This window comes from Papio anubis, chromosome 13 (assembly GCF_008728515.1).
Source record: "Papio anubis isolate 15944 chromosome 13, Panubis1.0, whole genome shotgun sequence".
Lineage (NCBI taxonomy): Eukaryota > Metazoa > Chordata > Mammalia > Primates > Cercopithecidae > Papio > Papio anubis.
In genome coordinates, this window is record NC_044988.1 from 24,534,818 (window position 1) to 24,561,772 (window position 26,955).

Genomic DNA, 26,955 nt, shown 5'->3' on the forward strand with positions numbered 1-26,955 from the left:
AGCTATGATTGCTATGGTTCATTTAAATCAGAGAAAAGGGGGAGATGTAGGGAGATCCCTTGAAACTACTGCTAGGGAATAAAAGATGAAATGCTCCTGATTATTGTAAATACAAAATTGTATGCAGGATTGTGTAAAGACAATGCCAGGGTGGACTGCCAGTATGAGCCAACAGCACGTGACATGTTTCCCGTTGCAGAGAGCCTATGAATGGATGTGCAGTCAGGGAGGTTTCACATCACCAAGATTCCTATCCCAGAAAAACAGATGTTCATAGCTCTGGGAATGGAACGCAACCCTTGTGGAGAGCCTATAAACGGACACATGCAGGGGGGCGCTTGTCGATATGGATAAGACAGGGCTATGAATGCCCTCATCTTGCCACGGCTCTTCTAGGCCTCTTTAGGGTTAAGGCATACTCCCTTCTGAGAATTTCTGGTCTAACCAGTTGTCTAGCTTCACATCCTGTTTCTATGGATTGTTTGTAACCAGCTTTTGCTGCAACTGTTACTGCTGATTAATATCTTGCTAATCATAGGTTATGGAAAGACTGTGTTTCCGTTTTAAGGCTCTGTTAGAAATTACTGATGCACACACTATATTGTAAATTCTTACCTCTGTATACTGTACTTCTGCATACAGATGTTATGTTAAGCAATTACTTCATCCTCATGTGACCATCTCACCTCATAATCAAATGACCCTAAATCCCTAACTAGCCTACCCCCGCCCTCACTAAACTTAATAAATGCTGGTATATTCAGTGCATTGTTGGCACTGTGGGACCAGAAGGTGGTGACCCCCCGGACCCAGCTTTCACTATCTTGTGTGTGTCTATTATTTCTTGACCTGCCGATCTGTCTGGGAACAAAGAGAGAGCCCTGCTGCATTGCGGGCTGCTGGCCAGATCCCGCAATACTGAAGGCTGGCCACAGTGGCTCATGCCTGTAATCCTAATACTTTGGGAGGCCAAAAAGAGAAGATCACTTGAGCCCAAGAGTTTGAGAGCAGCCTGGGTAACTTAGTAAGACCTCACTTCTACAAAAAAATGAAAAATTAGCCAGCCATGGTGGTGTGCACCTGTAGTCCCCACTACTCAGGAGACTGAGGAGGAAGGATCACTTCAGCCTGGGAAGCTGGAGCTGCAGTGAGCTGAGAACATACCACTGCCCTCAAGCCTGGGCCACAGAGCCAGACCAGGTCTCAAAAAAAAAAAAAAAAAACACCATTTCCCTATATTTCTATGGTCAAATAAATTGCTATTTCTTAATTAAACCAATTTGAGTGTTTTATTACTTACAGTGGGGACACAGTCCTACTAATATAAAGAGTTTTAAAGTCAGGAGTGAGGAAAAAGTTGGAAAAGGTTTTCACTAAAGTTCTTAGGTATCACCTTTCCATGGGGAACTCAAAGCATATTATTAATTTTGGCAACTAGAAGTTGGCTTTACTCTAGTATTTTAAAAATTAAAGAGGTTTTTCAAAAAAGAAAGTTTAATGGATTAGAAAGAGCTTCTGGCAATCAGTGGTGGAAAGCCCAGAGGACTCTCTTGGGATCTTCTCGCCATATCCTTCCATGTATGAAAATAGTCAACATGGGCAGGAGAGCATCTGCATTTGTGTCTGCTGTTTGTATATGACTATATGGGGGATTTCTTCATTTTCTGCGCATTTTCAAGGTCACTTTTAAAAATCACTACTGCCAAGTTTACACACCCACATTTTCATTTCTCTTTTTTCCCTCCCAACAGAAAGCAACCAAATCCCCTGAATGTGATGCCTGATAAGGGCTAAAAAGGTGGAAGGTAAGGATTGTGGAATGACTTGCTCGTGGCAATAATGCCACTCACCATCCAATGGAGAAAAAGCCAAAAAAAAAAGGAAAAAGAAAAAGAAAAATTACAAATGTAAACATATCTCCAACCTGCTCGTGCAGCTGCCATTTTCTTGTTTCGCATTTTGTTCTCCAAAGCTTGCTACACAGTAAAATATAAGGGAAAAAAATTAGATTTCTCAGTGTTTTCCACTACTTGACATTAATAAAGGTAATATTTCTATGAAATAAATTGTATCTTACCATTTTCATCTTCTTTTTTAGATCCAGATTTGCTGCCTTCTGGCCCTTGGCAGTAGCATTGAGATAATAGATGGTTAAACTAAATTAAAAAGAAAAAAAAAAAATACAATTTAGGGTATATTTCAGTTCCCCAAGATACTTCTTAAATTTACATTAAGTAAATTATGAAATATCAGCATGGGAATGAACATTAAGCTGTTTTCTACTCTAAATCTCTTGTCTTACAGATAAAAGCTGAGGTTCAGAGAGGTAAAGAGACACTCTCAGGATGACACAGGGATGAAGCTGGGGTGAAGTTGGCAAGTTGGGGCCCAAGGCTCCTGATCCACAGCCTGCTCTGTCTGCTATTTCACACTGCCTAATATTAGCTTTTTCCTGGAAATGTATTAACATCAGTTTAAATTGTGATTGAAAGTAGCATTTTAAATGGATGGCAATGACATTCCAGAGAATGGAAAACCTACTGCAGCTTAGGGAATATGTCGAACAAAAAGGAAAATGACTTTCTGCCTTAAATTTCGTCCTTTGGCCTTTGCAGCTAAGAATATAATCCTCATAGGCATAGATAATGAACATGGAATTTTTTTCGGTAGAATGTATTGTTTGCATTTCTTTCTCCCTCAAAAAGAAAATGTTGTATAAAGGAATATTCTTGGATTTTAAATGACATTTACATTCTAGAAAGGGCAAATTCTAGCCAGACAATTCTGTTAAAAATAAATATGCTTATCTTCACTTAAGGCAAAACGAACAAACAAACAAAGAAAAAAATGCAGTAGAAAAGGTAACTTATATCACTCTTTGCTGCAAATAACTGGATATTGAACACATTTCCTTTACTCCCAAAAATGAAAGACAATATCCTTTATGAGCCATCTGGTGCTAGCAACACAATTATTGATATGGTTTGGCAGAGTTTGTTTGTCTCTTACATGAGTGATGGGAGTTTAACTAAAATTACGTACATAAATGCATGCAGGGCAATATCTGGCATGAAATAGGCACTCAATAAAAGTGTGTGTGTGTGTGTGTGTGTGTGTGGTGTATTATAAGGATTTTCTCAGAAAAGTTCCTGGATTCAGAGGATGAACTCAAAGATTTCACAAGTCCTTTCAAGTTCTGGAATTCTCTATTTATCCACCATGATTTTCTGCCTTGTAATGCACATTAAATAAGTATTCCTCGCAAATCTTTTTCTAGTCTCCAAAGGAATGAAACTGCCTGCAGAGAACTAACCTGAATTCTGCTTAGATACCCAAAAGCCATCCAGGTTGATATAATAAAATCCATTGGGGGAAATTCAAAATACTAGTACAGTTCTCTAATTAAAGGTAATAAAAAGCTAAGCCAATTGTATGGGCCTCATAAAGTAGAAGAGGAGATCTCAGAATTTGAAAAAAATCTAATCGGTAATAAGCTAAAATCTGGGTTTCAAATCAGAACCTCAGAGCCACAATCAACCTTTCAGTATACCTATTTGACACGTGCATAGGGCCAGCTTTCCTCCAGGCTGTCCAGATCAAAGCAAACTAGGTCCTGCAGGCTGAAGATGACTGCCAGACTGCTTTGTACGGCCCATGAATTAAGAATGGTTTTTCCGGTTTTTTTAATGGTTATATGAGTAATTACTTAATTAATATCCTCAATTTTGCCTCTTGGCCTAATTTGCCTCTGGCCCTCTAATTAGGAAAAGTGTGCTGACCCTGGGTCTATACCATCTCAGACAAGTGGCTTTCAGCCCATCTGAAATTCCCACTGATTCTGATCCCTGTTTGGTGCTGCAAGTGAGTGTAGGAAATTAGCGTGAAGGAGAAGACACGAGTTTAAATTCCCCTTATTAGTCACTTGACTTGGGGCAGAACTTCAATGTGTTATTGACAGTATGATTAATGAAGCCAACTTCTCAAGGCCGTTATGGGAATTAAACGAGTCAGTGTGTAAATAGTACCTGAAACAAAGGCAGTGTTAATTCCTTTTAAACACTCTTAGGACCGATTGCTAGATCTTTGGATTAAGGCATTTGAACAATGTCACTCCTTCACTTAAAAATAAACATGTCTCTTAATAAATTAAGAATACGGTAACAAAATCTGATGTTTACATTGTGTGTGTGTGTGTCTGTGTGTGTGTGTTTTAAACAACACCTCACTCATACCACTAAAAGGCCTTGACTCTCAAAGGCCACAGGATACTGATTAACATGCTCTCAGAAGCCACTGTATCATGGACATGTAGAGAAAGAAAATCGTTTCAAAGGCCATCTGGTGAAACATGCTGCATTCAGTAGGTCATTTTCTAATGCATCTGTGCCAGAGATTTACTATCAGATTCTTAATAGCACTCCATTATCAAGGTTATGTAATATATAATGGTAATCTGATTTACTGTTTAATTATCCCCACAGGTTATTAGCTCTCCCTCACAGAAAGCCTCGTGGTATAAAGAAGTGAGCACTGGATTTACTGTCAAAGGATCTGCTTTAGGTCCTTCTGTGACCATTTTACTCTCTCTCTCTCTTGCCTAGAGAAAATTGCTTTCCTTCTTTAAATCAAGTTCTTAGGTTATAAAATTGAAGAAGATAAACCTGCCCTCACTACTTTATGTGGCTTGTGATCATGACAATAACTGGGTCAGAATCCCTGTTCATTTACTGCAAACCACTGGGAGTTTTCTCCCTGAGATTTCCTCGTTTTACCTTTATTTAAATGAACCAAATCCTTTGCATCAACTTTGTTCTTAACGTGTTCCTGGGGTTGTTTAATATTTACCCCCTGACTGAGTGGTGGCAGCTCCAGGCATTCTATGTAGGAGGCACTCAGGGACTGAAAGGAAGAGATGGACGCTGCTTTTGGCTCTTCCACAGCAAGTCTATACTTTTACTTAGAATGTCAGTTTATCTGTGGTGGCCAAGAGTCAGAAGCCAGTGAAAGTTATATGAAAACAAAAGTCATCTGACAAGTTCCCCTTTGGAAATCACTTCTGACTTTGAAGGCATAGACTACAGAAACTTCCCAAGATGCTCTGGTCCTCTGATTCTATTATCGTGAACATACTGTTATTGACGGCCCTCTAACAACAAGGACAGGGAAATTTTTAAGACCCTTTAAGCCCTTGACCCTAAAATATAGTTTATAGGGCCCCCAAGGGGCATATTAACTTAGAGGCTCATTATTTCTGTATATTCACAGCCATCTGCTTTATGGAACAAGAGGTGGAGGTCGGGCTGTTGGGGGAAGCTCAACGTACCGATTAGATTTAGCATTTAGCATTTATGTTTTCCTTGCTTTAGCTGTTTACGGATAATTATTGTGGTTACTTGGGAACAAATCTTATAATCCTGGGGAAGCAAAGACAGATGCAGATGGCTGTGAATTACATCCAATAGGATCAGAATATAGCTCATGAATTTTAGCCTCTCACCACCATGTAATCAGTGTTGCATTTGGATAGGTTACAGCACAACCCTTAGGGAGAGTGAGAGAGCTGAAAAAGCTGAAATGTAAAAGCAGCCAGGAAGAACATCACAAAGGCTCTTTCTACGAGGAGGGAAAGCACATACACCATCACCAAAATGACAGCAATGACCAGCCCAGGGTTCGAAAGCTGTCTCAAGATCTTCGCCATCCAGCTTGGGAAATCATGCTCCAGCGTCTCTCCAATGACTTCAAACATTCTATTTTTGCCACTGGGGGAATTAAAAAGGGGGAGAGAAGTTTATCAAGAAGGTATGGAAAAACCATGGTTAAAGCAAGAAAACTGGAAATCTTTCTCAATTACTGCTTACGTCCTCTTTCAGGTTAGGAATCTGATGTTTAGCTACAACTGCTGACACTTTGACCTCATGTAGTCAATATATGGGTAAGATACGATAAATATGATCCCAATATAAACATATAGTCAAAGCAGTTAGGGAAAAAAAAAAAAGATAAGACCATCTATCCTCCCTTCTCCAGCATCTCAGGTCATAGCTGATGAATGTGGTTAGAGTGGGGGATTCAAATTTTATGAAATTATCCCTACCCACATTTCATCTTTTTGGGAGAAGATTTTTTTAAAACTGTATTTCTAAGATTTTTTGATTGAAATATATTTTGTAAATAGCTTATAAGTCTGTCTCTCAGTCAGCTGCTCTTGTAGGAGAACACTCTCTTTGAGCTAAGTAAACAGTGTGCTCAATTTTTAATTAGCCTTGGAAATGAGAACAAGGAATAGCCCAGTGGAATAAAATCCACATATAATCCAATATCTCTTTCCATGCAATAGCTTCCATCTTATTTTCCACCAGACTTCCTTCATCAGATATGTTAATAGGTAAGGTAACCACACCGAATCATGGGTTCTTTCCCTCTCAGTTTCTTCTCCTGGACAGGCCCTAATGAATACCAGCTTAGCTCCACTGCGCAGATCCATGAGGGCAAGTATCAGCTCCTATAAACTAGAAAAACGAGAACAGGATGTCTTGACTTACTAAGGAATAGCTAGAATTGTACCATAATATTCATGATATTCATTACACCATTGTTTTCTCTGTATATGCATACTGATTTTACTATGAAAAGATGTAATTTTCAGAAGAGATTTGGGTTGGGTTTCACCAAATTGTACGCATCATCAGAATAAATGTTGGTGCAACATTTAATACAATGTTTAGTTTTGCTTTTGTATTTTAATCTTTAAGCACTTTCAACTACTAAATAACAACGACACACAAGTCCCAGATCATGGTATTTTTCTCCTGGTCTAACCAATACTATCTTCCAGCAGACAGAGTGACTCCAAGTACTTTGTCAGTAGTCATTGCACTACAGAGGTACAAGGTTTGCTTCACAAATTAAAGATCTACACACTAATTTTCAACACTTATGATACATAAGAGGGAATGAAGCTTACAAGCAATATAAGATTATAACTCCCTATTCCAAAAAGTTTTATTTTTCACCATTCCATTCTAATTGTTCATACCCCTCAACAGCCCCAGCCAGATGGAATACAGGATAAGCAGATAAATTAAAAGTACCAAAAAAGATAAGACCATCTATCCTCCCTTCTCCAGCATCTCAGGTCATAGCTGATGAATGAGGTTAGAGTGGGGGATTCAAATTTTATGAAATTATCCCTACCCACAAAGGCCTTCTCAGCATTCAGTGTGACCCAAAGCAAAGTTACTAGGTCCCTGGGGATTCTTGTGTACCTTTTTCAGGTCAGGCTTTTTACCAAAGAAAGGAGTCCAGATATCTTAATTACATACAAATTATGGAAGCATCTACAAATCCCTGGCAATGCCTTCTCCTGCCAGGTTAGCCAAAGTGTGCTATTACACAATATTCTCAGAATTATTTTTCCAGTTGTCTGTGTCTATCCATAGTCCTGCTGTAGGCATAGCACTACTCTAGATTAGAACAGCTTATGAAGAGGTCTTTTTTCCCAGCTGGGTGGTAAGTGCCACAGGACCAGAATCAATGCTTAGTGCATGGACTTACCCCTGCGTCTCCTCTAGTGCTTAGTGCACAATAAGCAGTCATTATTCATTCATTCATTCAAATTATTGACCAGCACTTTACTGTGTCTAGACCCACAGAGATGGAAATGCTCTATCCCCAACCTCTAGAAGTCAGCTAAACTACTAAGAAAAATAGATGCATAAAACATGATTGCAAATGAGCAATATAATAGCAGCGTCACAATATAATTTTAACTTTTAATACTAAAAACCTGCACCTAGTATACTGATAGCAACACAAGGCAGCCAAATGCCTAGACAGATAGGGGTAGGTACCTGGTGAAATGCCATCTCCAAGCCAAAGACAGTTTAAAGCCTGAAAGCCAAACTCCAAGTTAAATCCTCAGACCGGATTGAGAACTTGTCTTCCTGTTTGGTGCACTTTCCTCTGATTCATCCCCACCCTTCACCTATTTTACATATACCTACCCTTTCCTAATTGGTTTTCTACACTGTCATGTCTACCTTTGAGTGATGTCTTCACTTTAACCTTTTTTGCACACTCACAAACCAATCAGCACACACTGTCCATCTTGTGCCTATAAAGACCACAGACTCAGTTGGTTGGTAGAGGGTAGAGACAGCCTGACTTTAGGGAAGAGACAACCTGATTTTGGGGAAGAGGACCTGCCCTTCCTGGCCCCTCTCCAGCTCCCCTCTCTGCTGAAAGCCAGTTTCATTACTCAATAAAATTATCCGTCTTCACCATCGTTCAATAATCCATGTGACCTCATTCTTCTTGGACGCTGGACAAGAGCTCGGGGCCCACTGAATGTGGGTACCCAGGAAAGGTTGTCACACTGGCCCTTTGCCTTCTATGGTGGAGGGCAGCTGCCCCACGTGATGAGGCAAGGAGCCAACTGAGCTGCTAACACACTGCCATCCATCAGGCTGAGGATGGTGGGACTCAGGAAGCATTGTAACACTGCCTCTGGGGCTTCGGGGTCATAGGCACCCTCACTTGGGCACCATGGCATTCTCCTCAAGGTGACACACCTGGTCTGGCCACAGGCCCCACATGGAGCTTGCTCCTGTGTCAGTACCCGATGTGTCTGGCCAGATCCCGCACTCACTTGCCCACATGCTTCCTCCCACAAGGGGTTTAGCACAGCAGGGCGAGTAGACAGGGCGCCCTCTGTGAGTCCAGCGAAGGGGCTGAGAAACATCCTGTGTCAGTACAAGCTCAGTTATGAAAAATTATGTGTAAAAGGCAAACCAGAATATAAAATGCTAAAACATTGTTATTTCAGGTTTTCGAGATTACGGACCGCGCTTCTTTTCATGTAAAAATATTTCTACAATGTTTAGGTTTTCCAGCATAAACACATATTATCTTTGCAGTAAGATGAAAATACATGAAAAAATAAAATTGTCATAATGTAAGCAGGGATGTGTATAAAAACCTAGAGAACTATAAATTGTTCAGAATTATTGACATAGATGGGAGAAAACATCAAATGTCAGGAAATGCTATAGAACAATTAGAATTGCCTTCATCTGGACATCAAATAAATAGTTTTTAAATTGTCAACTATTTAAGACAAATCCACTCACTAGCCTATTGGAATAGTTTCTTGGAAAATTTACCCTCTCTAGCCAGGTCTTACAAAACCAGACAAACTAGAATATTTCATCACATTGCTTTACTGAATGGATAAATGCACTATAGCCATCTTACCTGAAAACTTCCCTACACTGGAAAGCAACTAGCCATCACTGTGTTACCTCCAGTAACTTGGTTCAAATTTATATTTCCTAAATTGCTGTTTACCCAGGATCCAGATAGAGTCAGACAACCTTCGCTAGGAAGGTTAAGCAAATCACCTAAAACTCAGGGTTCATAAAGATGACATGCTATGAGGCACCTACTAATACAAGCATTCTCACCTCATTTCTACAGCAGGACAATCCTTTCAAACTTTTAAGTCCAGACAAATAAACAATGTAAACATCCTTTGGCTCCAAAGTGAGGAAACTGACATGAAAAAAAAAATCTAAATAGCATAGAGATACCCCTTCCCAGTTGTGTGAATAATTTGCAATTAACTAAAGCCTTTGAATGGCATATTTCTTGAATTTTGTACTCCGAGATTGGTTAGGGATTTATTGAGACAAATGTCTCCATCAAGACTGTAATTTCATATTTAGTCTCCAGATGTCACTGTCTGCATTATTTATTTCAGTCCACTTGGAAACACACACACACCCACCCACACACACACACACACACAATGGAATTAACAGAGCTTCTCAACATCAGTTTGATGACTAGATAGAGCTCCAGCTAGTTTAACTCAATCAGCTGGCTTAACATTTTCTTGTTTTCCGGCAAAGCAATAACTCAGACTACTGTTAGAGTGAAAATGTCTCTTATATACTTAGTCTGTCGGCAATGAACCTTTCGACTTTAATTAAATAACTTAGATCTGACAACATAAAGGGGGAATTATATGTGGGCATTACAGCATCATGTATATCATTCACATGGCTTTTTACAGTCTCATTTCCTTCACTGAAAAGGAGAAACAGTTCAAGTGCATGCTGGTCAGTGACTCAACACGCAGAGATTTTCGGGAGAACTTGTGGTAGATTCATTTCTAAGGCCCTTTAGGGAAAGAAACCTCATCCTCCAGATGCCAGGGACTTAGTTTTCTGATATGTGTCATAGAGAGAAGAGAGCTCTGTCATAGAGAACTGTAGAAATGTATATCTCTAAATTGGATCAAGGAGCTGTTGTGACTCTTGATTGCTGACTTGAATGATAATTGGGAGAGAATATATATGTGGAACAGCCTTAATTTTTTTTCACTGGCATGTGGCAAATTGGATAATAAATTGGCGCTCTTTATGCTCATTAGTATTTAGTAATAATTCTCTTTCCTAGGTAAAATGTGGGGTATTCTCTCTCTCTCTCTCTCTCTCTCTCTCTCTCTCTCTCTCTTTAAGGTAGTGATGCACAAGAGAAGTAGTGAGAGCTGACCATGTCTGGATGTGACGGCCCAGAGTCAGGCAAACTCACATCCAAACCAGTGTCATCAGACCTTGCTCTTAGCTATTCCCTAAGGTGGAAACAGCTCAGATTCACCATACATATTTTACCCAGGCAGAGCCTGGAAAAGTATAAAGTATTTTCTCTTTTATGATTCCCAAATGAGGAAGTAGACAGAACATCTTGCCAAAGAATCTCCACGTCACCTATTGAACCTGAATACCCAAAGGATGGCGGGAGGGACACGATCATGTACAAGACAGGCATGGTGGACAGGAAGAGGATGAGCAGTAGCATGCCCAGGTAGAAGTTATTCGATCTGGAAGCTTTGAAGACCCTGGCCTCAGGAACATTGCAGCACATAACGGCCCAGCACTGGAAGTACATGGATGTGTGGAGTCGAAGGATATTGATGCCTGGGAGGCTGGGAGCAAAGAAGGAGCCCATCCTAGAAAGAAAACAGAACTCTGCTCAGTTTTGAGTCTTTACTCCATAGCAAAGTCACACTGCTTCTGTTTATTTGACATCAGGCTTCTTTTCCAAAGGCAGAAAATACACTGCTACTTTCAACCACACAAACCCTTTTCATAAATAAACTGCACTTATCTATTTCCAACTTCTAAACACATTTTGCCACTTTCCCCATTATTGTAGGAATTGCATATCATAATTATTTCATAGAAAGAATGTTGTTAATTAACTAAACCAACTGTCATTAGTGAATTTAAACTACAACAGGGTAAACAATATTTACAATTGTTTTACTTCTTTCTTCTAATTCTAAAATAAACTTTCCCCAACACTTATACCATTGACTAATATATCTATAAATATAACTTGTTAAAAATAATTAACCCTTAAAGTCACTTCTTCTACTCAAATAAACTGTACATTTGAATTAATCACTTTTGTAATGAATAATTAGTTTTTGCTTAATGACAGGAGGTCAAGGTTGCAGTAGGCCATGACTGTACAACTGAAAAAAATTTTTGCTTAATGAAAGAAAAAAATTAAAATAAATTTTCTCTTTCTGATGTTGATCATTTTCTCTTTGTAGGTGATATGGTGTTTTAAAGCCAATTGCAATGATGTATTTATGCCTCCTAAAATAGGGTTTTATTGAAAATGTATAACTAGATTATAGGTTTTTGAGATGAAAATTCCACACATTTATTTAAATTTAGTTTGTCTGTTTACTTTCTTTCTGTAGCTTGTCTTGAGAATTCTCTGCTTTGTGCATCTGAATTTTTATAAGTATTTTAAAATACTACTTTTAGGTAGGAACCACTTTGGTGTGGTCACTTTTACTTGATGGCTTAGTTGATTACTTCAACAAAATAAGTTTCACTCTTCTTGGATGAGAAAATTCATTAGCACCATAAATCAATACAAATAGCATAGTTATTTCAAAATCAGAAGAAGATACATGTGCACTTATTTTAAAAATGTAAGGGGAGCCCTGTCTTTTAAACTGTTCTATCTATAATGAAGCCCGCAACATTTCTAACTAGGTTTAGCATTTTGTTCTCCCTGAATAGCTGTTTAGCCAATCCAATGTAAATTTGGTTCATTATAGAGACATTTTTAATTTAAATGAAGAAATTAGTTTCCGCTATAATTGAACTTTTGCCAACCCAGTTAACTCATTTCTTTGAAAAGTGGAATATTGTCACAATTTGGGCTATCTTGTTGACAAGATTTCAAGCAATAGATCTGAATGATATTTTACCATAATGAATTGAACAAAGACTTTGTAGGAAGTTAAACTATTTTTTTCTAATGGGAGGATAGATTTTAAAACAATACAGTATACTTTTGTTACAGGACAGCAAGAGAGAGGGAACGCCAAAAAAATGAGCAAGTAAGCAAGTGATAGTCCCAGCTAATGGGTTAGAATTGCAAAGCACCGGATTATATCCCCCAATACCAATACTTGTTGATGTAATACACTTTGAGTCTTTCTAAAAATCAGGTGGCGACATCACTTGTTTTGGCCAATAAAGTATGAAAAGAAATTAGGCCCTTACTGCTGGGTAGAAGCTTTAAAAGCCCTGTGTGGTTTTTCCTTCTCTTCGTTCTCTGCTAGTGTGATAGCAATGTTTCAGATGGATCCTATTCCATCAGTCCGGGTCTCTAAAGCGAAGGTAAGTTAAGAAGAGCAAAGCTCTTCTTCCACCCCACATTGAACATGTTCTTTTTATGAGCTGCTAAGATTTTGAGGTTGTTTCATTGCTGCATAACCTAATCAATTCTAAAACATAATTTTGCACATAATTCAAAATTGAGACTTGCCTAAAACCACATATATTTGTACCTATATACACGCACATTGTTTGTAGGTATATGCTTATTATTTGTGCATGCATCTATAAATAAATTTCAAAATTTCAAAATAAATATCACAAAGACATTTTGAACAAATAACTCAAGAGCCATAACCTAGAAAAATAAGTCCTGGCATAATAATATCTGAATCTTAATGCTCATCCTATCTTTGCTCATGAATCACTAATCAGCTCGGCCCACTAAGTCCCTTACCCAGGCTTGATCCCGTCATCTGTCAGTAAAAATCATTGTAATACTTTAGCATTATAAAATGCTTTTCTTCCAGGAAGATCAAAGAAAATGAAAGCTTCTTTTATTTAACTCTCCTTATTACTTCAGTGACATGTACATGTCAGGTAAATTATTCACATCCGATCAACTGAGAAGGTGAGAAGAAAAAGGTGATAAACCTGGCCAGAGGGTACCCAATGAAGCAGTGTTGGAGCAATGTCCAAAATTCATTTTCTCTCTCACTGTATGTTCTGTGCCATTTCTCAATATCCTGCTATGATCAAGATATTATGTGCTTTCATCATTTAAAAATATTACCACAGAAACCATCACGTGTATTTCAAACAGTAAGTGTGTAAATAAAGGTTACTGAACATTCAACCAAATCATAGCAAAATGGATTTTATCTATAAATGTTGATGTTAATAACATCTGCATAAGTAACCTCCACTACTCAGCAATTCCTAAAGCAGTAATTCAATGTCTCCAGTCACAGTCCAATGGAATTGAATACAAAATCCCTGTACCTTTTTAATTGTTTCTGTAGAAAATGGTTAAGCTCCGGCATTATATCCTCATGCTTCACAAAATAATGGAACAATTGTGTGTGAGGACCTTTGTGCAGAGTAAGCCTACTAATTTTACATTACACCTGCCCCACACCTCCCTCTACATGACATCCCCCTCCCTCATCACCTTCCTAGGGTTAGGAAAAGAGTATTTGTGCCAAGCATTGACGTGAAGGTGAATAATAGAATAATGGTCAGTTTGCTTCTGAAACTTTGGAAAGTGTGTGAATATCTCTGTATACTCAAAAAATGCAATCCCGTTCTAATATTCTCTTCAAACTAGCCAGAAGCAAGCCTGACCACTGTCTGAAGAATTAATAGACAGAAAATGACAGTGCAGAGATTCTGATAACGGATCTGCCCATGAGAGAACTGGAAAAACATGTTAGATATTTAAGAATTTCAATACGAACAGTAGTGGACAAAAATAGTTGCAAAATCACAAGTGAAACCAATCAAGACAGCCATTATAACAGGTTTTCTGACAATAAAAACAAATTTCTAGGCCAATCTGTTGTCTTAACTCTGAAAGAACACAATCGACGTGCAGCATATGTCTGTGTGAATAGTAACCACGAGGCTAAGGGATTTATGACACTTTGTGTAAACGCCACTGATAGAACAGTGGCTTCTCCTTACTCCCATAGCCATATAGCCATTTTCTGCCATGACAGCCAATTGAACTCCAGGAAATGAAAACTCAGAACCCACAGAAGCTGCTCCCTTTACTTCCGTGTCAGTAGACATTCCTCCGGCCACCTCAACTTTCCTCCCTGCTTGGAAAATGAAAGATACATTTCCTTCCTTAGTGAGTCTGGACATGTGAGTCATACTTGGAAACTTTGGAAAGGGGATAAAAATTAGATTTTTAAACCTACCTGGCAAAGGAGGAAACGATATTTGTATAACATCTTTTCCATATTGATCTACCTAGTCAGACACAGGAATTTAACAGTCCCCATGACAAGATGATGGAGCCCTTGAGGGTGGTCTTTGTGTGACAGAAGCAAGACAGTTTTAGCATTTGCAGACGGGTCCAGTGTCTGTCAGCACCCAAAGGTTTAATAATTCAGGACAGCTCTATTTGTACAATATATGAAACTTGTTCAAAAACTGAGTCTATACTTGTACTTGTGAATAGGACAATGGTATGGTTGGTAGCATAATATTGTCTTAGGCACATATACCCAGGATAAAGTAGCCTTATTGTAACTGCTTATAGGCTGGAAATCTGAAGTGACAGATTTTCAAGACACGTGGTCCGTGATTCAGCTCTTAAACTCAAAAATGATTTCTACTGTATCGACTCATCTTAACCTGTCAAGTTTATAGTGAGAATGCTTTTATTTGATAAAAGATATGACAATCCTTCACACATCAAAAAAAAAAAAATAGTAATTCTGATGTGCCAATGGCCTGATTAAACAAGTTACAAAACGAAGATCATATTTTAACTTGACCTTCCTAATACATGTGTTTCACCTCTATAAACTATTGGATTTGATAAGGTATTATTTTTTAAAGTAGCTATAAGTTACATTTTAAATATATTTAGTAGTGACAAGAAAATAAACTCGGTCTCTCAGAAAGGCCTTATGTTAATTTATTTTGTATTTAACATGTGGTAATGTAATTATTAATGTTTTAATATTAGATCCTGGTGTCACAAAATATAAAAATATAGTCTTCAAATAAATCTGCCAACCAGAACACAGACTCCCATTACTTGATGAAGGAGTGCCTTGCAAAACAGAAAGACACCTTTGATGACTGACATTTAAGATACGAAAAAAAAAAAAGGAAACTATGTACAGGCATCCACTTCACGAAAGTAAATATGGAGTTAGACACCGATTGTGTTCTCCTCTAACACCAGGATTCAATGCTTTATGCCAAAATAACCTGGGAGGCTTTTCTGTAAGTGATAAGCTGTCCAACAGCTGGCCTACCAGATCATGCCTTGGTTGAAGATCAGAGCGAGGACGTTGCCACTGATGTCGAATTCGGTGTATGAAGGCTAGAGGAGACACAATGTTCATTGGATTAGCATCTCACGTGGTCAAAACTGAAAGGCAAGTGGTTCTGCATAGGCATGGCTAGGGTTTCAGCTACTTCCTTTCAGTAACAATAGCAGAATAATCACTAGGATAAGTAACCGGAGATAAATAAAACAAAGAAAGCACCTTTTTATTTTTTTTAAACATGGTGAGACTCATTTTTAAAGGCTGTCATTCAATGCTTTGAAAGTGTAGCAGGACAGGCTCTCCTATACACTGCTGGTGAAAGTAAAAACTGTAGCAAACTTTGAGAAAAACAATTTGACAATGCATATTAAAAGCTTTAAAAATCTTATTCTTTTTGACTTTGTAAGAAAACTTCTAGAATCTGTCTTAATAAAATTATCAGATGTGATGATAAACTTTAACAAGCAATGATGAAACCATGTAAGTGTTGAACATTAGTCACGTATATACAGTATATTTATACGATGATATATTGCAACAGATTACAATCATTTTGAAAGAATATTTACATACATGAGCAAAAACTGTGCTCTAATGTTAAACAAAAAATATAAAGTCACACATTAATCAACTATATGAAACGACACACCAAGACTGGAAAAGAATCAGCAAGATAGTCATACCTTATATGTGGGTGATGGACTATAGTTTTCCTTTTCTTTTTTAAGTTTTGCATATTAAAACTTTTTTCAACAAAATTGTGAATTAACTGTAACATAAAATAAATATAGCAAAAAATATATATAACAAAAGCTTAAGAAGTTATTCAGTTGAATGTCCAGTCTCCATGTCTTGGATAATAACCTTCATGCTCAGGGCAGCAACACTAGGCTGCTTTTTGTGCAGAGGAGCCACAAAAAAACAATAGGATGGAGGTGGGAAACTGTGATAGGGTGGCCCATCCAAAGGTTTCCTGGTGATGCATTAGGCATCCTAACAAGAGGTTCTAACAATGGAGTTAATGCTAACTAGCAAGGGCAATAAAACTGGCTTTTATTTAATTTGGGATAGAGAATCAGAGGAGACTGACCAATTGGTCATAAGGGAATAAGAGAGAAGCAAATATAAAATGAGAGGGCCAAGAAGACCATGAAAAAGAGACCAAGACACTCGCAGGTTCCTAGCCCTGTTCAGATTCTGTTATCTCCAGGTGTGCTTCAGATCACACATATCCCCATAACAACTCCCTCCACAACACACACACACACACACACACACACACACACACACACACACAAAGATGACTCAAGAGAGCCTCTGTTCCTCCCAAACCCAAGATCTCAAAAATATATTTGTAAGAAGATAGAATTGGTTCCTGATTTGGAACTCCAACAAAACCATTCCCAACTTTCAAATGCTTGGCCTCAAGAGTCTCATGAATCCAGGTCTCAACTTCATCACTTTCCTAAAAGGCAGTATTACTCTCCTATTTGACTGAACATAGTGACAATCTGCCTTGTAACAGATTCAGGGAAAGAACAGCAAGTATGGCATAACAGGAATGGTTAACCCTCAAGGTAAAATCATAGGATGATACATAATGAAATAACAAAGAGTCCTGTGTATTAAACAGAACAAAGATGACCTGGATAACTGCAGTATCATTCTAGATACTGTTGAAGGACAGCTACAAAGTGTTTTGCTAGTTTGCAGATTTTCTAGAAGGGCAATGTTCACAAGAGACAAAAAGGTTTGGTTGAAAATTTTTGTTCTGAAATCAGCAATGAAAAAAAATGTGACCTTCATGGAGAAAAATGAATTGTTTCTTATCTGGAGAACATTAACTCTGAGTCTTTTTTCCTTCTGGGGGAGTGCCCTGCTCTGGATGATCTTCAGTACTTTTCCCCTGGAGCCCTGTGTGATCACAGAACACATCTGAAAAATGCTCATTTGGGTGGCCTGTGTCCACCTGTGGCCTTGGAACAGCCTTTCTCTATGTCAGTTTAAAAATCAAATCTTAAACCTTTGCCTCCTTAGAATGATGTCATGAGGTAGCCCACCAAACTACTGAACGTGGAAAAAAGCTCAGTGTTTTAAATGTCTATTTTCTTCACTCTCTCACAAGCACATAAACCTCCAGAAGGTCATTGGAGATGAAATATTTTATAACTAGTTGACTAGAAAAGCATAAAGGACATCCTAGGGTCCCTAGCTTTCTGCCGTGTTTGCAGCAGAGACAGCTGGAGGAACAACCTCCTTGATCTATAAATTGGTCTGATGCAGAGAAAGGACATAGGATGGCCATACTGGAACAAGTGGATTTGTAGAATAGACATTTGACTGGGATTCAAACCTGAATTTTAGACGTCACTCTACCATTTCTTAGCTAGGTGAGCTGGGCACGTCACTTATCTCATTAGGCTTAGTTTCCTGACACATAAATCAATAAAAATGAACTAGACCAAGGGTCAGCATACTAAGGCCCATGTGCCAAATCTAGACTGCCACCTGTTCTAACAAATAAATTTTTGTTGGAATACAGCTATATTCATTCATTTAAATATTATCTATGACTAGTACTAAAACAACAGAGTTTAGCAATTATAATAGAGACACTATGGCTTGCAAAAGCTAAAATACTTACTATCTAGCCCTTTACAGCGACAGTTTGCCAACCTCTGAACTAGTTCATTTCTAAGATCCCTTTCTAGTCTAAAAATATGTTACTGGTTGAAAATCAGACCCAGTTGTGAAAGAATTGCTTCTCTGTAAACACCTTAGAAATGCAATTTAACTTATGCAATAAACACAGAAGCTCTCATTTTAAAACTAAAACATATGAGAAGGCAAAAAACTACACACATATAGTATAAAAGTCAGTGCCCATTATTTTAGAGGCAGGCTTTTTTAAACATTAGGTTATATTACATTTTTAATTTTTAAAGCAATACTTTAATAAATATAAATCAATTTGCAATATATTTTGTCTGTCTCTAAAATAGAAAAAACTCAAAGGTAAAAGATGGTTAGGGAAAAAGAAAAAAACAGATTCTCTTGAACTTTGAGATCATAAAATTATTTGAATGAGATAAGTGTAATAAATTCACTAATGACTGCTCATTCCTGGTAAGATTGTTGGGGGCCAGCACCAGAAAAGCCCATGTGGATTTGGGCTAAAGTCTATCATCGTCGACAGATTGGAAATGATGTTGTTTAATTTTTGGACCTTTGCTTGTGATGTGCTAGGTCAGTCACCCACCTAGAGGGAAGACATGTGGTGCTCACTGGACAAAGAAAAAGCCTGGGACTATCCCTTCTCTCTCTGCAAGTTTCATTATTTGAGGCAGATTGCCAACCTGTGGATAACTTGAAATGCAATTCAGGATCTCACAGAGAATTAATTCTGTCTTGGCATGAGTTGCCTGACCTTCTCCACATAAATCCCATTTCTCACAGCTGGAATCACTCTGCTTAGAGCTGCCAGCTGGTCTGGGCTGTGGCTCCAGAGCAGTGGCTCTTGAGTGTGGTCCTCAGACGAGAGTCAGCAGCATTACCTGGGAACTTATTAGAAAAGCACATTCTCGGGCCTTGCCCCAGATCTACTGAATCAGAAATGCTGTTTTCACAGGTCCTCAGGGGATTTTGACGTATGCTCAAATTTCAGAAGCACTGATCTAGGACAAACTCTAGCCTCGTCTGCTAGGATGATTGAACACTTGAGGCTTTGTACTTCAACCCTAGTTGAGAGTAGGAGCCTGTTAACTGCAGACAGATCCTGTCCACGTATTCAAGGAACACTTAAAACGCAGTCTGCATTGTTCCTGTTCCCATGTTCTCAACCCCTTATGGGATGCTGATGATTTCTTCCTGACTCTTTATCATGCTACCTTCCCGAACTGATATATAATATCTCCACGTTCCCAGCTAGAGAACCATTGATCTTCTAATTCTGTATCCCAGTTCATTTCCTAACTCCATTCTACCACAGGTAGCCTGCCTAAGCCTAGGAACACTTTGAGTTCTAAAAGCCATAGGTTTAGTGCATTAATGATTCAAGTTTTGGCAGAATTTTTAAAATTTCTAGAGTCAAGCATTACAGTGTACATTCAACATGATGGAAATTTGGTTGATGGGTTTGAAGGAGATGAGACTCGAATTTCAGGCCTATCTCTACCACTAACCAGCAATGTGTCTTTGAGCAATTATTTAACATCCTCTAAACCTCCGTTTACTGTAAAGTAGGAACAATAATACCACCTCACAGCATTGCTGGTGTGATCACATGGAATAATATATGTGAAGTATTTTGTAGAGTTTCTGATACATAGCTGTAAATAAGCAGTACATTGCTTATTGTATATGTACGATCACATGGAATAATATATGCAAAGTACATTGTAGAGTTTCTGATACATTGCAGTAAATAAGCAGTACATTGAGATGTAACATAATACAATGTAATATGATTGGGAATCCACTCAGGTAGTCAGTCAATTATATGCCTCTTATTTATGGATAATCTTGAGCACCCTTCATCAGACTTTAAAGCAGTCTCCCATTGCTGTTCCGCTCTCACAAGTGAGCAGTGATCACCTGAAAAATGCAACTGTGAACACCATGCTGAGTTGATTGAACATTCCCTTACCCCATCATGCCCTGAATCTAATTCTATTTCTTCCTGAATATTCTTTACTTGCTTTGTTGGTAAATAGTAAGAATGGTGTCAACAAAAACTGAAGTAAAGATAAAGACATTCTGCATTGAACTGTTATAGAAAACCCAGAGTTTACAAGAGGCCACACTTTGTATTAAATTAGAGCAGTTAAAATCCTTCCTAGGGACAAACTATTCTACTCCCCATGAACTCTTCTGAAACACTGAGAACTGTGCTCAGAGAAGCCTTGGGAGATATTAACTTACATTACATTAACTTACATTGGGGTAGCAATCTGCTCCAAGCCAGAAATGTTCCCACCTTAGTTAATTTCCATAGGTTTGTTGCGATAACACTATGACCATAAATTTATGTCTTGAAAAATATTCACAATCCCTTTTACCCCAACTTACTCAGATAGAGCCAGTATATAATTCAGTACATTTAACATAACATTTTTGTCCAGAAGTGTACTTCATTGTCCTTATTATTCTCTGGCTACATAAACTTAGGAACCTCATTTCAATTCACAGATGCAATTTTTCATATGTTAAACACAAGCATTACAATTGCTTGTGTCAAAATCCACCTAACTTTAGCATTCTATAGATCTCTGAATCTAATGCTGAAATCTGCAGAGTTTCTACAGAGGCTGTTGTAATAAAAATGAATAGACTTTTTTAAAGCCCTCTTCTGTGACTGAGCAATTCAACTCAGAGAAATTTATCATAAGAAAATAATTTATGCATCCACTATGATTTATCTATGAAGATACTTATTTACAGATATAATGAAATGTCATCACACTTATTATCATAAGAATAATTAGACAGTTCAACTTAAAGCAAATTAAAACTAATTAGATTAATTACACTACACCCACATACAGAATATTATACAACCATTTAAAAGGTATGTGACAAAACAACAGTTAATAGTATTGGGAAATGATCACTGTTAGGTAAAACAAATAAAAGCAGGTAATCAGTCTACTATCTATCTGTTTAAACACATACATATATACATATACAAATGTATATATGTGTATATTTATAAAAATCTATGTTACTATATATAAATATGTAGTGCTTGTTATCTAATACTATTTGATTCAACAATCCAAATAATCTCATTAGTGGCAGAGATTACATATGATTTTTATTTTCATATTAGCTTCGTTATATTTTCCAAATTTTCTACAATAAACTGGCATTATTTTTGTAATTCAGAAGAAAAAATGTGCTTTGTGTGTGTGTGTACATGTGCGTGCATGTGTGTATCAGAAAGGATCATGTTTTTATATTTTATTTCTGACAGAATTCTCAAGTATCTCCTCTGCCCATCTCAGGTTGTCCTTCCCTTCATGACAGGTACTTTCTGAAACCGTATTGTTGATTAGCAGGTCTAGGAGAATAGCAGAGAAACATTCTTATCAGCCTTTTCTGCTCTAAAACAGCCTCATTTTAGTTTTTTAAATTTATACCTGGATTGTCCATACTGTCTAGCTCTGGGACCCTGTCTTATACTTGTCCCTCCACCAGGAACTCTTCCTTTCATCTCTTGAAATCCTGATCATCCTTTAAGACTTAGTTCAAATGTCTCCTCCTCCGTGTCTGCATTTCTACTGATGCACACCTGTCTCTCTCTCTCACACACACACACGCGCACACACTTTCTCTTCCAAAGGGCCATATAATTGATTTCTCTATTGATATTGGGAGTTTGCAAGAGAAAAGAGTGGTGAAGAGTATGAGGAACTGGAGAATGAATATCTCAACTGCAGATGGTGGTGGTTTCTCAACTCTAGCCAATTTCTCCCTAGTGGGAATACAGACTTAGTTTTGCCAGCCTTTCAAGAAAAACAAGAAATCCATGTGTTTTTATGTAAAAACTGTCATTTTAAAATATTAGCTCATAAAAAATGAAACAAAAACAAACACCACCACTGGGCATACCACACAAAAATAACCATTAGCTGAATCCACCCTGCAGGCCACATTTGCAACCTCTACGTAAGTCTACATCTTCTACATCTCTGTATTCCTTTACCACCTAGCACAGAGTTTGTTCATAATGGCTTGCACCTAGTAGGCCCTCACCCATGTAAGCTATCCATTTGGTAAGTCAATGACAATGGGATCTACATCAAAGATTCATCATCCATCATTAATGTTTTAACACTTGTTTTGATTCTGACAGAGCTTTTTTGAGCCTTCCAAAGGTAACGTGGGAGAAAATTCCTTCTCTGTGACCTAAAACGGGAACTTGTCTTTTTTCCTGTACTTTGTACTAACCCAGGAACACTGTCAGCAGTCAATAAATAATAAATTACAGTCATTTAATTACAGCTTTTATGCATCCAGGTCATGTAATATTGACTTCCTATTTGCAGTCAGGTTTTCTGCCACTTAAGAAGAAAGCAGCCAAGGGATAAAAGGTAAGCACAAGCCAAGCAATGGTCTAAGGAAGAAATGGCAATTTTTATGTCTGCCTCAGAGGAGCTGAATCAGGCAAGGAAAATAGAAATGAAACCAAGCCAGCTGAATATCTCATAGCAAAGAATGGGAAAGCAACACAAGAGCATCCTGTATCTATAGCCATTACCTCACTGTCGTTCACCGAAGAGCATTACCTAACTGCTTTTGGCCAGTCCGAGGAGGCACTTTCAATGAGGGTGATGGAGATGACCTCATAAAAGGTACCATCTCAAAGTCAGACAGCCAGACAGACCTAGCCTGAAATCTTGAAAACAGTCCTAACTGTAGGACTTATCCAGAGACTAGAGGGCAGGAGATAAAAGAGATAGAAGATCAGCTATAAAGGATATTCCCTCACTGGTGAGGAGAGAAGCATTACTGGCTCAATAACTCAAAAACATTACACTGAGACTCCATGGGCACATGCTTCGAAGGAGGCAGAGTTCTGGCAATAGACAGTGCTGCCTTGATGGTGCAAAAATGAGGAGGTCCAACATTCAAACAGCCAGTCAAGACATGATGCCTGCTACGTGACTCGCACAGTTCACATAACAGAGGTCAGGGCCTCTGTTTTCACAGAGTATCCATTCTAACAAAGGGAGATAGACCATGAGTACATTTTACAAGAGTAATGTCAAATAGATGCACATCTTATGAAGAAAACAGAACAGTGTGTTGATATTAACAGTGCCTGATTAGCTACGTTAGAATAGGTGGTCAGAGAAGAGCTCTAAGGAGGTAACATAATAGCTGAGTCTTTAATGACAAGAAGAAACCAGCCATTCCTAGTTCTAGGGCAACAGCACCCCTTGCGGGAGAAACAGCAATTACAAATGCAAGGACCGTCTTGCGTTTGAGCCTAAAAAGCAGCCCATGTTTGTGAACTTTACAAAGCAAGAGCAAAAGTGGTAGCAAATGACTTGAGAAAGAAAGAAAAGAAGCAGATCATCCAGGGTACTGAAGGCCTAGAAAGGGATTTGGAAATCATTCTAAGTACTTGAGAAGTCACTGGAAGATTTTAAGCAAATGAGTACTACCAACCCCCCAGGTCATATTTTCCGGGATGACTGAAGCCAGTTTGACTGCAAAGGAGGACAGTGGAAACCAGGCGACGTGCTAGTCACTGAGTGATGACTGTGCTGTTGCCCTCAGACTTTGTTGGGGGACCTGCGGTTGAGCATAGAGGGAAAGCTGGTGATGGAGTCAGTACCAGTGTGGTTCTGAGAAACCCGAGCCATTGTTTCAGGAAAAGAAGCCGTACCTTCCAGAATTCAGCTCCACCACTGGCCAGATGCATGACAGCAAACTAGGCCTTCCTTGAGCTTTCTGCAGTCTCTTGCGTGTGTCTCTGTCAAGCTCTTATTAGACTGTGAACTTTGTGAAGCAAGTACCATATTTATCAAATCCTTTTATCCCCCCCATCTACTGCAGAGTGACTGGCACACAATAGTATCCAGGAGTTTAGTAGAATTCAAAGGCATAATAGAATATGCAGTTGATATTAGCCACCTTTCCCTGCTTCTAGAAATGCTAGTAATTTTATAGGGAGAAGGTGGGCTACAGGGCCAAGATTTACTGAGTTCAACATTTCAACTAACAAGTTGAAGTCCATTGCTTTTGCTATTTTGAGCTAATTTTACTAGAATATTGTAAACCATGATACTCAAGTCTGACCTTCTCTGCATTATAAATGTACTCATTGGTCGTCATTTATTGGCACCTAAAAAGGTGATCCCATCCACTAAACTCTGTGATGCCTTTCTCCTATATAGTGTGTGTAAATGATGAATTACAAAGGAAAAACCTTACAAGAGCAAAATTAACATCATACTTACATATCCGTACTCCAAGTCCCAGCACCAGCAATAATTGCAAAACCTCACAAAACATGCCCTTAGAAAGTCCCCGATGAGGATTGTGACGTAGGTGGTCAGAACATCAGAGACTGTCAGCCGCACAAACTCCTGTTGAGATATTATCTCTATTAAAACACACAGCTCTGTCTTCAAATGGTCCTAGTGTTGGTATTAAATCTGTCATGTTTCTAAAGAAGCATTGACTTGAAGACTGCAATTAATGGCAAAAGAAGAAAACAACTAGTCATATCAAGTAAATAAAAAATATTTCACCCCAACTTTATTACTTTAAAAATAATTATTTCCCATTTACTAAATCAACAGTTTTCTTCTTACTGAGAAATGTTATGAGCATAATACAAGAACCAAAAACAGGAAAATATTGGTCACACAGCAGTTTAAAATTTTATATGGTGAATAGCACTATTTACAGACTTGAAAGACAAATGTGGAAAAAGTGCTTGCAACATATATGATAGAGGGTGAGTATTGCTAACACATTAAAAGCTTTTACAAATCAGTATGAATATAGGTGGGCAATCCAATAAAGAAATAAAGAAACCAGCAAAAGTCACAAATTAAAAATTCACAGAAGAATATATGCAAACAGTCCATTAAAACTGAAAAATACCTAAACCCCACATAATAAAAATGCAAATGAAAGCAATGAGTTGTTGCCTCACAGAGTGATAAATACAAAATCCATGCTTCTTCATATTGGTCAGTGTGGTGAACTAGCATGAGCATAAACTGATGGGGAAGTTAAACTGGGCACAACGTTGGGAAGAAATTTGTTAAGATCCATCACATTTTAAAGTGTTTGGAGCTTAACCAAGAAAATCCACTTTTAGAAATGCCTATGACAGCAATATACGCACACGTGCACAAATCTATACAGACAATCATGAAAGTACTGCTTCTTCCAGATTAAAAATGGAAAAATTCAAATATGCTTGGGAGACTAATTAAATAAAAGAAATTAAATGTCTGCACAATGGTATATTGTAAGCTCTTTTTTTTTTTTTTTTTTTAATTTATTTATTATTATTATACTTTAAGTTGTAGGGTACATGTGCATAACATGCAGGTTTGTTACATATGTATACTTGTGCCATGTTAGTCTGCTGCACCCATCAACTCGTCATTTACATCAGGTATAACTCCCAATGCAATCCCTCCCCCCTCCCCCCTCCCCATGATAGGCCCCGGTGTGTGATGTTCCCCTTCCTGAGTCCAAGTGATCTCGTTGTTCAGTTCCCACCTATGAGTGAGAACATGCGGTGTTTGGTTTTCTGTTCTTGTGATAGTTTGCTAAGAATGATGGTTTCCAGCTGCATCCATGTCCCTACAAAGGACGCAAACTCATCCTTTTTTATGGCTGCATAGTATTCCATGGTGTATATGTGCCACATTTTGTTAATCCAATCTGTCACTGATGGACATTTGGGTTGATTCCAAGTCTTTGCTATTGTGAATAGTGCTGCAATAAACATACGTGTGCATGTGTCTTTATAGCAGCATAATTTATAATCCTTTGGGTATATCCCCAGTAATGGGATGGCTGGGTCATATGGTACATCTAGTTCTAGATCCTTGAGGAATCGCCATACTGTTTTCCATAATGGTTGAACTAGTTTACAATCCCACCAACAGTGTAAAAGTGTTCCTATTTCTCCACATCCTCTCCAGCACCTGTTGTTTCCTGACTTTTGAATGATCGCCATTCTAACTGGTGTGAGATGGTATCTCATTGTGGTTTTGATTTGCATTTCTCTGATGGCCAGTGATGATGAGCATTTTTTCATATGTCTGTTGGCTGTATGAATGTCCTCTTTTGAGAAATGTCTGTTCATATCCTTTGCCCACTTTTTGATGGGGTTGTTTGTTTTTTTCTTGTAAATTTGTTTGAGTTCTTTGTAGGTTCTGGATATTAGCCCTTTGTCAGATGAGTAGATTGCAAAAATTTTCTCCCATTCTGTAGGTTGCCTGTTCACTCTGATGGTAGTTTCTTTTGCTGTGCAGAAGCTCTTTAGTTTAATTAGATCCCATTTGTCAATTTTAGCTTTTGCTGCCGTTGCTTTTGGTGTTTTAGACATGAAGTCTTTGCCCATGCCTATGTCCTGAATGGTACTACCTAGGTTTTCCTCTAGGATTTTTATGGTATTAGGTCTAACATTTAAGTCTCTAATCCATCTTGAATTAATTTTCGTATAAGGAGTAAGGAAAGGATCCAGTTTCAGCTTTCTACTTATGGCTAGCCAATTTTCCCAGCACCATTTATTAAATAGGGAATCCTTTCCCCATTTCTTGTTT

The 26,955-nt window shown here is 38.1% G+C and overlaps 1 protein-coding gene across 1 annotated transcript in view; it reads right to left on the minus strand.

Annotated features, from left to right (window-relative positions):
* Positions 1 to 26,955, minus strand: part of TMC1 (transmembrane channel like 1) — a gene marked incomplete at its 5' end in the record, with an annotated part of 220,939 nt that overhangs the window by 12,057 nt on the left and 181,927 nt on the right. Inside the window, 7 exons of the mRNA XM_031654756.1 lie at positions 1,925 to 1,976; positions 2,078 to 2,156; positions 5,637 to 5,791; positions 9,465 to 9,552; positions 10,631 to 11,014; positions 15,641 to 15,708; positions 24,622 to 24,750. Of these exons, the coding sequence (XP_031510616.1) occupies positions 1,925 to 1,976; positions 2,078 to 2,156; positions 5,637 to 5,791; positions 9,465 to 9,552; positions 10,631 to 11,014; positions 15,641 to 15,708; positions 24,622 to 24,750 (955 nt within the window). The remainder of the gene's footprint in view (positions 1 to 1,924; positions 1,977 to 2,077; positions 2,157 to 5,636; positions 5,792 to 9,464; positions 9,553 to 10,630; positions 11,015 to 15,640; positions 15,709 to 24,621; positions 24,751 to 26,955) is intronic.